Source organism: Myzus persicae, unplaced genomic scaffold (assembly GCF_001856785.1).
Source record: "Myzus persicae strain clone G006 unplaced genomic scaffold, MPER_G0061.0, whole genome shotgun sequence".
Lineage (NCBI taxonomy): Eukaryota > Metazoa > Arthropoda > Insecta > Hemiptera > Aphididae > Myzus > Myzus persicae.
This window is the reverse complement of record NW_019103877.1, coordinates 161882-177969: the sequence shown is the minus strand read 5'-3', so window position 1 is coordinate 177969 and position 16088 is coordinate 161882. Positions and strand designations below refer to the sequence as shown.

At 28.3% G+C, this 16088-nt stretch overlaps 1 protein-coding gene across 1 annotated transcript in view; it reads left to right on the top strand.

The window, feature by feature from the left end:
• LOC111035779 (adenylate cyclase type 3) overlaps positions 1–16088 on the top strand; it is a 104698-nt gene that overhangs the window by 62550 nt on the left and 26060 nt on the right. The window contains exon 2 of the mRNA XM_022317548.1: positions 8708–8857. Within this exon, the coding sequence (XP_022173240.1) occupies positions 8708–8857 (150 nt within the window). The remainder of the gene's footprint in view (positions 1–8707; positions 8858–16088) is intronic.

Below are 16088 nucleotides of genomic sequence, written 5' to 3'. Positions count from 1 at the left end.
TTAATCGCATTAAAAATGAATAAATTAATTTACGTATAATTTATTTTGGTATAAATACTATAACTTTGCAGTTTACGTGACGTAATCTTAAAAACATGCAACGTTATTTATGTTTAAAAAGAGAAGAAGCGTAATAATCATTCAAGCGAGAGACACACGCATTTAACCCACTCCTACCTCATCACCAAAGAGATTTTCCCGACCGCATGTACACGGGGTTGTTAACACTATATATGGTGTTAGAAATTGAAAAATACCTAATGAGGTTTTTAAAAAATTTCGAACTCAGTTACTATCGTACGAATTTAATTGTTTATTTTTTACAATTAATCCCCGTGTATAATTCACTTTTAAAGAATAAGAAAAAAGTAAAAATTTATAATTTATGAACTAAAAATAGTGTTGTCTAAATATTGATCTTTTTTGGCCAGGCACTCACCCAAACTAGACACAAAGTTGTTCATGGTCCTATCATACATAGCTGACGGAATTGCTATGATTTCTCTCACCTTGTCCCAATGTCCCCACTTTATATAGCAATCCACAAACATCATACCATACGTATACTTCCCTGGCTAACCCTGTGTTTGTATTCCATTTTTGACATATTTGATAGAAATTCTATATTTATTTTACATTTCTGGATTTTGTTATGAATTTTTTTTAAAAGGAAGCCATACCCGCATGTGTTGTCTTCTTCTTTGAACATATAACATAGCAAATTGAGCGTTCTGAATAATTTATTTAACTCTGTTATGTTTAATTTTAGAGTGAATTGACCTATCACCGAATTTAGAAGTAAGAATATTATCTAGTCAAGGACATAGGTTTATTTTTTATATTTTAATTTTAAAGTAAGTTATGAGCATTATTATTCAGAACGTACAATTTGCTATGTTGAGCGTTTGAAAGACAGATACAAAGCATGGCGTCCTCTTAACAAAATGTTCCCTTATTCAATAGTTTGAAGTCTCTGTTCCATTTCTAATATGTGAAATGTTTGGTTCATTACATCTTGCAGTAGGTACATACTGTCTACCTATATTTTAAGTTATTCAACTTCGAAATCTTAAATATTTACTCTCCTTTCAAAATCAAATAAACACACTAAGTCAACAAAATATTTACTAGGTATAAGGTAGACTTTGAGTGTGTAGATAACTATGACATTTATATAAGTACAGAAATCAAAATTACTCTCCTTCTATTTATTTTGATATCATATTGTATAATCAATCAATATTACATTATATGTATTTTTTTATTTAAGCCCCATAGTATGAATATAATTTGGCATTGAATGTACTTTTATTATTTTTGAAAATCAATAGTGTACAGATTGTTTTTAAATATTATTTATTCTTCGTCTTTAAATAGGTAGGTACTTAAAAATATTAAAATAAACAGTATAGGTAACATATCCATCAGCTCAAACCTTATGAAAAATATATATTTTTCGTCTATGTTATAGTAATTAAATAGGTAATTAATAATATTTTGAAATAAAGTAAATTTTCTGTAAAGCTGGTAAATTTTGCGCAGGTATATATTTCATACGAAGGCAATTACTTAGAAAAACTAATTTACCGAAACTTCATACACAATTTATAACCTGCTTGACCGTATAATTTAAGAAAAAATCCATCCTGATATGTAGACTAAATTATATTTGAAAAATGTATAACTGTCTAGACTGTAAAAAATGAATAGGAGTTTGATTTATTTATAAATTAAAAATAAATATTGTCCCAATTAAACTTATACCTTATAAGCAGGATTTATAACATCTATTCAACCAATCCACACCGCCACCCCCCCCTCAACTTGGAAAGTCATAGTTTTTCGTCATTACTTAGTGTGAAATTTGTAAAATTACTGTTATAAACAAAGTCAAAAAAACTTTATGAGGCTGAAGGGTTGGTAAAATGTAGAAAAAATTACAGAAGTTTAAAAAGTGTAAGAAATTTATTTTTCAGCATTTATTTTTTACCAAATATCAGTGCACGAATATTGTGAATTTGTGCACCGCCCTTTGACTCTTGATATTCGGTTCAACACTCTTGCCATTTCTCAAGCCCCATCCACCTCGAGGGTAAAAAATTGACCCAAATAGATAGCTAATAATAATATATACAATACATCTTCTACATTTCTACAACATAATTTATAAATATTTCTTTTTTAAATGGACTAATAAGATCTTAGTTATTATATTTAAAACCCCGGTAGTTACGGGAAATAAAACAAGTATTACACAATGCAGTATGTACAAATGAAATAAAATAATAAGTATTCACTGCATGGTTATCCACAAGATTAAATTATAATAATGCTTGAATAAATACCATTTTAATGTATATTAATATGTAAATTAACATTTTTTGAATCTAATTACTCAATGTAAATGTTTAAAAACAAATAAAGTAAAACAAAGTTGTAGATATTTTACATATTAATTATGTTATGTGCATTCAAAAATTATTTATAATATATCCAATGTAGGATATAATATAATATTCAATATACTATGTACATGAATACCAACGCATTATAAATTAAAAATAAATCATTACATTTTCACGTTCCGTGCAAGGGTGCAAACTTTTTTGCTGATAATTATGTGTTATTTATTTATTTTTTAACTTTAAACACATTATACATATTAAATATACTCTAATTATTATTTCATGGAACCAGTATTGTATTCGAGGCTATCATGAAAGCGGGAGAGTAGAACAATTTTCATATTTTCGTGAAATAAACAACATAGTAACGGTGCTAAATAAAATCGTTATTAAACCTGATGAGTTTTGTTTATTTAAAATTGGTCTCGAATTTTTATTTAAAAAAATGTCTTTATTCTTTTATGCATTATCTTATTACCTACTGTTTTTTGAATAGAATTTTGTATTATAACAACAACGATTAGGCATATTAACTAAAAATTGAGTTGAATAATTCCAATCATAAGTGTTTTGCTCATCATTTTGTCCTTTAGTTATCACCGATTATGTTTCATACTTTATAATAGAAATTTTATTGGTAAAATTATTCGTCCTTATTTGGGCCGATGTCTATATATATATATATACTATATATATTATTTGTACCATATACTATATAGTTATGAAATGTGTACACAAAATTATTAACTATGTAGGTATTGTTGTTTGAGGCTGCTTGTAATGATTTTTTTTTTAAAGATAGTGTTAAGTAGGTATTATGAAATAAAAGTACCTATACAAATTATGAGTTGTACCGCTCATAATCTGGGATCGAAACCTGATGCATTTGCATATTTCTAAACCCATAGAAAACTGCAATTATTCAAAATATTATTCTGTATAAATTCATTTCATATTACGTACATAATATATATAGTATATACTGTGTAGGTAGGTACAAACAACTCAAATTCAAAAATTAATACTGCATGTTGTACATATTTTAAAAAATTTAAGTGGTTTTACAAATTATTTAAACATTTTATACATGTTAACGCTTATATTATGTTAAAAATAATTTTAAAAAAATATGTAACTATATAAAAATCTAATTATAAAATTAAGAACCTTTATGCACCTCCGTGCTCATCTGTATTTTAAATAAATACTTACTAGCTACCTGTACAGACTCAATTTTATTTTTATTCTGTGTAATATATTTAATACTATAATATTTAAAGCTTAGTTGGAAAAGTCAATTCTTATGCAATACAAATACTATATATATACCTATATCAATACATTACAATTAAAACAAATTATTAGTAGTAAGATATTAAAATTAAATCATCCACTTAAGCAAATGCTTGTGGTGGGATAATTGAGTTATTATAAAAAAATATTTTTTTTAAGATGTATTGGCATTGCGTTAAAATTAGATGGACCTAAACAGTTATAGTCCAGAAAATGGTTTGCAACCTATATTATTGCATATTATTGAAGAGAATGAATCACTATGCATTTTCCCATGTTAGTTACCAATAAATGTGTATTTTATAAAAAAATTAATAATTGCATTATAATATAGCATTTATTAAGGATTGGATTAATGCATACGACGTATTTTATTGTTTTTAGCTCATAAAGTTCTGAACCCCGCTTATGAGCGACGGCCGTAAGATATATTAGGAGATTGTATATATTTATTTCAATTAGAAAATGCATTATGCTCAGAAACAATGTTGTAAATTTGTTCTCCTATAATCTATACACAATGTATATATATAATAACATATTATATTATATATTGTACTTCGTAGACTTACAGTTTCACGACACTTTTTGATTTACTGTCTAAGATTAAGCTGCCGTGGAATACATCCCACCGGCTTGTTCTTTTTAAAGCTCTGTCTTCTATATTTTATTAGACAATAAACTGACAATATTCAGCGATTTGAAACTGTCGCGTATATACGTCATTGGTATTTAATCCATCAAAACCCCGACTGTAACCCTACGATAGGAATTATTAACAGTTATTGTATTATCGTATTATATTATATTTGTAACGCTTATTTTTTTTTTATCAATTTTAATATTCGAGAATTAAACAAAAATCTGGAATCGGCCACCGATGTAAAGATCAAATTCGCTTTAGTAATTTATTTTCGTGTAAAATTATATTTTACAGCCAATAAAATGGAACAGGCATGAGGTGGTACAGTTTTGTCTGAATATCTGGCGGTCAAAGAAGCTGTTTTGAAAATAAACTGAACATTTCAGTATTGTAATATTTAATTATATTTAATAATAATTATCATGACCAAGTTTTCAGATAGGTAATTAAATTAATGAATTCATTATTACAATTATACCCGTACTACAATACGTATTGTATATTTAGATATAATTTAAATATAACATGCATCTCGTAATCGATTGACATAATAATGTAATACTTGCAATTATATTATATTTACTGGTTTCAAATAATATATACACCGCACACAGCACAGTATAATGACCACTCGAGTAAATGTATTGACCATTAAAAATGTCTGACTCCAGGCCATTTTATACTATCTATAATGACATTATAAATAATAATTAATATGTGCATAAAATACAAAAAATTACATTACAAATAATATTTACAAAAATTGTCGATACAAGACGTGTATTATTTTAGGTGTAGAATTTTAAAAAAAAACGTATATTTATTCATATCATTTCTTTATAATATATACCTGTTCTCATTCGAATCCAAAATGGACGATCGGTCGAATGACTTAGTTTTTCTAGGCTTGTTATAATACCATCATTCAATATTTGTGTCATTTTTTTCAAACTGTCATAAAACCACACATTGTGCTAACCTGCGCCTTGTGCACTCTCGAAAACTGTCATTTTAAAAAACGAATATTTATACAAAACCGTACGTACTCTAATGCACGTGGAAAAAATAATAAAACGCGAAAAATAACATGAACACAAACTTGTTTAATATAAACACTTAAAAATATGAACCTATGTACCTTTATGTAAACGCGTAAAATGCAATAAGCTCTCTGATGAAGATTGTTAACTTCAATAATGGTCATATAATATTTTATTGTGTGGCTTGGTGTGGCGAGGTGTCTACACTCAGTTGAGTACGCGCACTGAGTGTGTGTACACATCAGCCGGCGTAAGTAGCTCCCGGATGGGTCACCCATCCGGGATTTTTAGCAACAAAGTTCTTGCCACACATACAATAAGTATTTCAAACTAACAATTTTTCCCCACAAACCACTAGTGTCCAGTTACAGAAGTTAGATACATTTAAAAAAAAAATGTATTGTGGCTTAAACTTTTTTGGAAAAATTAACCATATTAAAGCATCGAATAAATATGTTATGTTATTGTTCGTGTACAATCGTATAGGTTACTCGAGTTTTATAAATTTATAATATGTAATTTAATTTAAACACGGAAGCCAAACAACGGTTTTGAAACATTATGGTGAATTGAAGATTATATTAATACTTAAATTTAGAGAAAAAAATTGTGCAATATACCCTACTCGTAAGTCTTAGTCCATCACAGAGACATGTTGTAATTATTTTTTCCTGAAAAGCGAGTAACAAGTATTTTCTTTAAGTTTCTGCGCTGTTACATACACAAAAAGGAATCCATTAGTTTACTTTTAAAAGCAATTATACACCTCTTTTACACACCTAATTTTTGTTTACTGTTTAGGGAGGCGCAACACTTATAATATTACTATAAATTATTAAAAAAATAAATAAATATACGAATCGATGACGATAATATTGTGTATTAGCATCTTCAATGATGTTTAATCATAATATTATAACATTTATAAATTATCTATACACTTTCGTGTTTAGATATTAAATTCATTCCAAATAAATCGAAAATATTTTAATAATAATCAGCATTATATGAAGTATAATATAATAAAATATTATATTATTGCGTCGAGTAGCGAATGGCGGAATGCGATTTTCGTCCGAGCAGTGGTGCGATATGTAATTATTTCGCAGGTAGGTAGTCCAGAATCTGTGGATTTCGGCAATTCGTATTTTGTCGGGTCTTAAAGAGGTTCCATGAAGTTGCTCGGTATATTAATGTGCCGCTCATTCCTTGCCGGTAATATTGTCAAGTGTCAACGCTCAGTGATTATGTGCTTTATTGTTATACTTTGTAGCCAGCTTTTCGAGCTATACAATAGCCATTTATTCTCAAAATATTCGCTTGAAAATACCGTCTTTAAATACCTACCGAGTTATTGATTCATATTATTCCTTTATTCAAAGAGATAAGTTTAAAAATAGTTCGTAGATATTTTCGAAAAAATACAACATACAATATGGCCAATGGCATAATAACAATAATTATAGTTAGGCACCCTTTACCTACCTATAGAATATTGTGTGTAAAAAACACATTTATTCCTCCGTTTTCTTCATTCAGAATATGAAATACGAGTTTATTTTCACATTTTTAAAAACGAAATTACTGTTTACATTACACCTAATACACGCACCTATAATATAAGTATATTTCTGATTTTATTACCATCCTTGTGTAATAGATATATTTCACATATAACTAGTATGTTGTACAACGACTTGGTTCATTTTGTCTTTCTTGCTATTATTATCTACGCTGTTCGTTTTCCATAAATAACGCTCGTAAACCGTAATAAGCATTTATAATATTACGAAATATAGGTGCCATACCCACGTTAAATTATTCAAACCGATTTTCGGATAATTCAAAAATGTATACTAGCCACTATTAATGCCTTAATAATGATGGTATACATACCTACCTACAACCTACGTGTGGATAAAACAATGCTCGTACGGTACATACACGTAGGTGCACATATCAGAAAATACACTTTAAAACTCGCACAGCCTATTATATAATAATGTATGCCCATAGTATATTCGAGCCTCTCCGTGATTAATTCAACACAATATTGAAAGCCGGAAGAACGCTATGCGATTTGTTCGTGTATTACAAAAATCAGATCAGACAATAAAATAATAATAATATCGTGACGTCACAATGTTACACGCACGAGTAATGAACGTGGGCACTGTAGTAGTACACAATAATAATATAATAATAATAATAATACGATGTACCTTACGGCCGGGCAGTCGCAGGTCTCTATTAAAAAGCTTATCGGGAGAGAGAGGACGATAAAAAAATAAAAAATAAAGGCCTACAGCGGCGCGGCGGCGGCGGCGCTCGGCTCGGCGGGCAATAAAATATTAATCTAATAACCGAATGTACCTATATAATATATATATACATATACGTGTGATGGTAATAACCATCTGTGAAATATATTTATGTAGACCGTTTTCGCGACAATACACTATATTATTATTATTGTTTCGTATATACGCGACGACGTCGTTCCGCCGATTGACATTGATCGATTTACGGTTTTTTATGGGTTTTGCGGAATAAAATGAAAGCGCGCTTGACACGGTCATAAATCCCCATCACAGTGGTGTGTGTGCGTGTATATTATATATATATATATATATATATAAGTAATTCAATGCATCCCATTGTCTCGTCGCGGTGTGTGTGTGTGTGTGTGTGTGTGTGTGTGTGTGTGTGTGTGTGTGTGTGTGTGTGTGTGTGTGTGTGTGTGTGTGTGCGCGCGTGTGTGTGTATAACAGATACGCGTTTTGTTTCGTCGGTATAATCTGCCGTGAAATGACGATTGTCGTCGACCTAATACGCACATCCGCGAGCATAGAGGACGTACCTATATCTGTTTATGCTGTACGTCGCGTGTTTTACAGGACGTGTACAGATGAGGTACTTCTACATAATCCGTTATAATATTAGGTTATAATAATAATAATAATTATTATTATTATTATTATAACTATTTGACAACCGACCGACCGACGCCCGTAACCGCGGTAACCGTTGGAAGCTGCAGACCCCGAATGGTATACATGCGCACGGCTAGGGTGGTGTACTATATAGTAAATACATATGGTCTCTCGTATACGTCTACACATCACAATAGACCCATAAACCGAGCTGGTATTAAACACACACACATACCACATACATACAGTATAATGCAATATAAACGCATGATAATAACAATGATTTCATTTCATAAATAATATCATTATTTTATTTTTTTACGATTTCTGTCATATCGTGTGTTTGTGTATTATATGATATTATATGTGTGGTTTTTTTTTATTATTTTATAGTTGGCCACGAACAGCGTTCTCCTTTTGGCGTCCAATTGTTTGGGACTTTTGTCCTATTTCCTGGCCGACAAGCAGCAGCGGACCGCCTTTCTGGAAACCCGGCAATGTCTCGAGATGAAAATGGTCATAGAAGAACAATCGACCGAGCAGGTAAATAATAATAATAATAATAATAATAATAATAATAATAATGAACATAAAGCGCGTTACGTAATAAAAGTCGACAAGACATTTCGAGGTATATTCTTGGTATAAGGTATCTAACATTACATTTAATATATTTCTACATATATATATATATATAGGCACAGGACTAGTAGTAATTATGTAATTCTCAGCTCAAAGATAGAATAATATATAATACTTGTAATTGGACTGTACCAATTATATTATATTTTCACAACTCAAACGTCATAAACTCTGCATAATATAACGAATAAAATAATATCATCTCAATTATACTGTTGCTAGCTGAAAATAAATTATTATTGTACACACATTATATTATGCCGTATTGCAGGTATATTCTAAATGTCTGTAACTTCAAATACGAAAAATATACATATTTTGACGACGTACTATAACTGCCTATAACTAAAACGAATAACAAAATACATTTACTGACTATAGATAATAATTTTCAGACTCAATAATTGTTTATAAAACATTATTTGTTCGATTTTTAGTTATAAAAATAACCTATATTATTATGATGGATATTATTTCTATCTACACCACACACAGTTTATGTTTGATCCAATTTACTATGACTGGAAAGTAATTATCTATAACTATCAATAATTCGGTTGATGTAATTATATGTACTTAAATCTGCGAGCTCGATTGACTTTGACACTTATTAGTCGAATATGACGCGGAAAATATTACACACGAAGGTCGTTTCAAAAAGTGATTTATTTTTTTCTCGTTGTCCATAATTATTTATTTATATGGTGTTCAATGAAATACTCAATGGGATCGTCACTTTTTTTATTTATGTGTATAAACATACTCTTTTTAAATGATAAAATATAAAATTAACGTACTTTCATTATTGCAGAAAACTAAAAAATATTTGGATTAATAATGCAGCCCGCGTCCTCTATTATTAACTTGTTATGAAGTTGACATGTTTAAACTTAGAAGTTAAAAGAGCGCATTAATCACGTGGGCTGAAATTAAACAAAACTGAAATGAAATGTACCAGATTCAATAATTGACTGTTGAGCATTCTTCATAAATTTCCCATTTTATATCGACAAAATGTATTATTTTTCTATCAACAAGCAATACAATTTCACATTTTTAGAACATTCAATCCTTTAAGGGGAAATCATATGATTATATAAGGAAAGTTAAGCTTCTTATACTTATTATAGAACATCTTATAAAATATATGATATACTCAAAAACCACTAGGTGTCTAGGTATCTATATTTTTAGATATAAATACTCACATAAGTACAATTTAAAATTCATATTAAATGATATAATAAATAGGTGAAGTACGATGTCCTTAACTTAATAAAAATAAAAATAAAAATATATTATTAAATACATAACTTGCACATAACTTCAAAACCGATAAATCATTTACTTTGTTTGGACTCTAGAATACAAGAAAACATAACGTATTTTTTTCTAGGAATATACTCCAAGAAAATCATCTGTCTAGCTCTGGTTTATATTTAGAATGTCTCTAAATTTAATTTTTAAAAACCCGAATTCACCTCGATTATAAAATAGGTCACTATTAAACAGGGCACTATACTAAATGGCCATGGAAGATTTTGTTTTATTTTAAAAAAATGTTGTCAATGATTAATTGTGAAATTTAAAGAAAAACTTTTTTCTTCAAAAGAAATCATTCTGATGTTTAAATAATGTTATTTATTATTTTATTAAAAATATTTTAATATTTTAACTTTCAAAATATGTGGCTTATACATTTTTAAATAAAATGTAAGTGCTAATAAAAATGTGTATTTTTAATGTAAGTGCTAAATAAAATGTATATTTTTAATGTATCGATCCTTTTAATAATGCATAAAACATAAAACTATATGATTTCAGTAATATTATAAATATTAAAAGATCAAAATTATTAGATATTTCTTTTACTAGTGGAAAATATTAGTCGAATTCAGAGTCTGTAATTAAAGTTAAAACTTCAGTAAATTGTCAGTAATTATTACATTAATTTAAGAAAATATTCAATCATAGATTGGAATATTGTATGGTTAATAATTTATGATTTTTATATTAATTCGAAACAATTTTGAGTAGGTAGGTCGTAGATACATACAAAAACTCATTTAACTCGAATCTGTTGTTTAAATTAAAATATATTTCAAATATCCGTAAAGTTAGCCCCTTACACTTTTTTAAAACAAATTCTGAATAGCAAACTTTTTTTTTAAATACTCAGAAATAATTTTCAAGAATTATTAGGGGTTGAAACGAAGAAGGACTAACTTCTAGAAGCCCTTACATGTTTTCCGAAACATTTCAAACTAATGTCAAAATATTCGTAATACTGAGAGATAATTCGCAAGTTCACTATCTCGATTCGCAAATCAAATAAGGGGACGACCCTAAGATATTTCAAAGTTGTTTGTCAAAATTAATTATTAATTATTATTTCCAATGCCTTTACACTTTTTAATTTATTGCATTTGCAAAAAAGAATGAGGTCTGCTTTTATGAGTAAATAAATATCAGTTAATTTAATAATTTGTAATAAAATATGAAATCGGTAAGGTTAACTTCGTTTATGTCATTAATGAAATATAAATATAATGGACTTATGGATTTGATTTTCGTGAGACAAAATATATTGAATTAAAAAAGCTGTTTAAACAATCAATAAGCTTACACTTAAATACTTAACAATAATTAACTTTTAAAATAATTTAATGTACTTGGTCAAATTTGTTTACAGTTTTGTGTTATTTAAAATAAACTTAATAACATTTTGAGAAGGGATAAAGTAATTATACTAGAATCCTACTAAATTGTATGAGTGAAAATTATGTAAACTAGGATTTTAATAATGATATTTATAGCTGCTTACTTTTGAGTTTATGCGTGCGGTTCAGCGATAAACAAATTTCGAATTGTTGCTAATTATTATAAAAAGTATTTTGACATTAGTTTGAAAAGTTGTGGACAACATGTTTAAAAACTGCTTGAAGTTAGCCTTTCTTCGGTTCTACCTTTAATAACTGCTTTGTTCTCGACATGAAAATTTCATGATTCGACTTGTACATTTTGCTAATTATACTTTGCAAAATATGGGTACATTATTCAGAACTTGGTATAAGAAAGTGTCACAGTCAACCTTCATGGACATATTTTTAATTGATGTATCAAATTTGGTGTAAACTAAAATTTACAATTTTCTATAACACACACCATGGAGTAAAAGTGTTTCAAAATGTATGTTAAGTATGGAATATAATATTATATAACTCATATAATTTGATGTAATAAAAATAAATGTGGCAAAATATGTATTAGTTTTTAAATTATCAAAAAATAATAAAACAAAAAAGGTTTGATTTGAAATGACAGTACCTACTACTAGGGGCTGCTGCACATCAGCTGGTGTAGTGTGGGTCTCTGTGATGGATGTGTTAAATTTTAATTTAATGATGTTATATTATTGTATACGAAAAACAATTCTGAGCGACGACTAAACATCGGCCTATATATTACAAATATGTTATATAATATAATTTATTATATTGCTATAAAAGTAGTTAATTTTCTAATAGTAACACAGTAGGATGAATAAGTTTGAAATAATATATTTCGAGTACCCACCTCGAATTTTTTTCTAAATAACAACAAAATAACTAAAATTGTTATTCTTTGTTAACTTAAAATAATTATTAAACAAGTTTGCATAGGTATGTGTTTTCAATATTTTTCTACATCGATAAGAACTGCATGTAAAGAACCTTATATTAAAATTTATTTAAGTGTTAAACCAAGCAAAAAATGACCAAAATGTATGAAAAAAAATTCTAACGTCTACAAATAGCTCAAAAAGAGTCAAAATATTTAGAGTATAATATAAAAGTAGAGTAATATAAAGAGTTTAAATTTTATCATGTAATCTTACCATATCACCTTGAACATTTTAAGTATCTACGGTTATTCGTTTTTTAGTTTGTGATTTTGTCAAAAACTAATTTTTCGTAAGCATTTTCGTTTATTCTTAATTCTTTCCGTATATTACAAAGATACTGGGAATTTTTACTTTTAATCCATAGGTAGAACTAGATTGACATTTCTACCAAAAAAAGATACTGAAATAGAAAATCAAAGCATTTTTACTTCCCAATAATTTTGTCATCACAGACAAAAATTAAAAAATTAAAAAAAAACACATCAATGTAAAATCAATACATTCATCGCTCTAAAAAAAAATAGACTGTAATTTTTTAATTTAAAAAATAAAACAAATACATTTATACTGTCCATGCTAAAAAAGTGTATTAATTATTTATTTTTAGAGCGACATAGATTGTTCTCTGTTTTTTGGACAGTTTGCTGTGGACACTATTTATGTGCAAAACCCATAGGTACATAATATTATTTTTAAATGTAGCATATACCGATATAATTAAAAATGCTAATTTATTAATTATAATCGTCTTTTGACAGTTACCATGTTTTTTTTTTTATATTTATATAATATAGGTACATGGAATATACAGTTATAAATATTTGTAATAGAGTATTTTACAAAATATAAAAAAGTTGATATCAATATCCGATACATTCAAACATATTGTAAAAGTGTAAAACTTGATTATTTAAATATTGATCCAACAGCATATAAAGTGATGGTACACGAGGACAATGGTATACATTACTTAATACTTTCTACCAAAGTCAACAGATTCTATAAAAAAAGATTCAAATTGATCTAATATTACGATATTACATAATATTACCTGCAGATATAAAATCGGACTCTCATTCTAACAAATTAGTATCATTTTTCAGCACCGCCACTTATACTCAAGCAGGTACGGAAAAGACAACGGCCACATCCTAACATTGTAAATCAAAACACTACATCCGCAATCCGCATAACAATTGTAGAGTAGTGTTAGGCACTCTCGACGATCGCCCGAGTTAATCACCTAATCAGATACCAATTATCATTAACTGGAGTCAACCCCACTGTCCACCACTTGTGTGTATAATATAATAATTTTTAAATAACTTCGGTACTTGACGTAACAATACAACCAAAATTAATATACTATTAAAATCATTTTACGAGACAGTGCCAAACGGAAAAATGTGCACCACCTCAAAATTGTGGATAAACTTGTTGTAAATAACAGTAGTTTGGGTTTCAACTGTGTCTCCGAGAAGAATCTGATCGAAGGTTTCTGAAACAATTTTAGTGATGATCAATCCAGTTGTAATCAACAAATATTAATTAACGAGACAGATGTTCTCATGTGATCAGTCACAAATCGCAATTGGTGGTTAAAAATTTAAAAGGAAGTGAAACTGATGATGCTTGATGTTTGTCAGCGAGACAGAGATATTTTATCATTCAAGTTAGGTTAGGGTTAAAAAATTCAGACAAAATAAGGGAACTAACAAGATATAAAAATGATGATTGCAGCCTTTAGATTTTTTACTTTTAGATTTATTAGAACCTTACAAGTTACAATTAGGTATGTTTAATTGAACTTAGTACCTATACAATTAAGAAGTCTGATTTTTATGTTTCGTTTTCCTATGAGCTCATTTTTGCTAACTGTGAACAATAACTAACGACAGATTTATTCAATTTATATAAAAATATTAATTTTAATAATATTATTAATTTTATTTGGCAAATCATAACATTTTAATATAAAGTAACGCTAACCATATATTATTACTATACATTGCATTTGCGTACTCAATAAATATTGGAATTTGTTACTCACTGTAGCAACTTATTTTTATGAGTACTTAAAATTATTTGAAAAACGACATAAACACTATAATAAAGTAAAAACTGAGTTGCGCTCAGAGTCGTTCTTCCAATACGATGGTTTATCATTGACTTGGAATTTTATAGTTACTTTATAAATATAAGTATATCCTATGTACACTATACATCTCACTCTGGATAAGCAAAATGAAACGATTGCTCTATTAACAGACAAAGTACCCTGCCCGATATTTTCTAAACGTAAATAGCATAAAATATAAATTCAATCACAATTTATTTTAGTGAACTATATGGGCACCTACATAATATATATATTTACATTATTTTTCATCTTCTAACGTTTTTGAACATTTACGACATCTCCAAAATATTTATTTCTAATGTTTATTTCTTTCGGTTCGTCGTGATTCCGATTTTTCAGCCAAGTTTCTACGATCGTATTATTTGCGTTGTACCTACACGAAAAATAATTTATTTTAGGCTATACCTTACGAAACTATAAATCAATTTCAATAGGATTTCCCGTTATTCGTGTGGCACTTTAAAGGAGCACGGACAATCTACCTACATGATCCACCCGAGTTGTGCACATATACCCGTACACTATTGTGTATACAATAATAGCATATACCAAATATTGTATAACAATTGAAATCGAGAAAACCGGGACACAAACAAAATACATGTCCGTGGCATTTCTGCATACAAGAAAAAATAATAATATTGTCTGAGTATCATAGTTTGATTGCTGATCTCTGGCCGTTGGGCATTAGTCAGGCGGATAAAGAAGAATCACAATTTTTTTTTTTTGTTTTCGTCACGGTGACATTTCATCGCTAAAGATTCTTGCAGCTTATTATTTCAGTAGAAATTTGAAAAATATAAAACAAAAGAGAAAAAATAGAGATTTATTCATAATATTTTTAATGCTTTCGATTTTGCTGTTGATGTAATATTATGTAACATTCAGCTGATAGTCCAATCTTTACACTATGTAGTTCACACTATAGCTATTTCCATACCAATTGCGTAGGTACGTAATTGTATTAAAATGATTTCCTTCGATTTCTACAAATGACATCTTACTGTAGAGTAAAGACCGGATTAATGCGTATGGTAGAATGGCTGTAATATAATATAGACTCTTGAATCTGTGTTTTTAATTTGCTAGGATTAGTATAGGATTAAAGTTTCGTATAGAATAAATTAATCTCATCCGTTTGTTACAGACACAATATCACAGATGACTTTTGTTTTCCAAAGTCATGCATGTTGAAGTGTAGAATAGATTTTATGAAAGATAAAGTCAAAATTATTTTAAGTATTTTTAATTCTACAAAATTTCTGGGTTTAAATTTATTTTACCAACTAAAGGTAGACGGAGAAGTGTTTTTTTTAACTTTTATAATA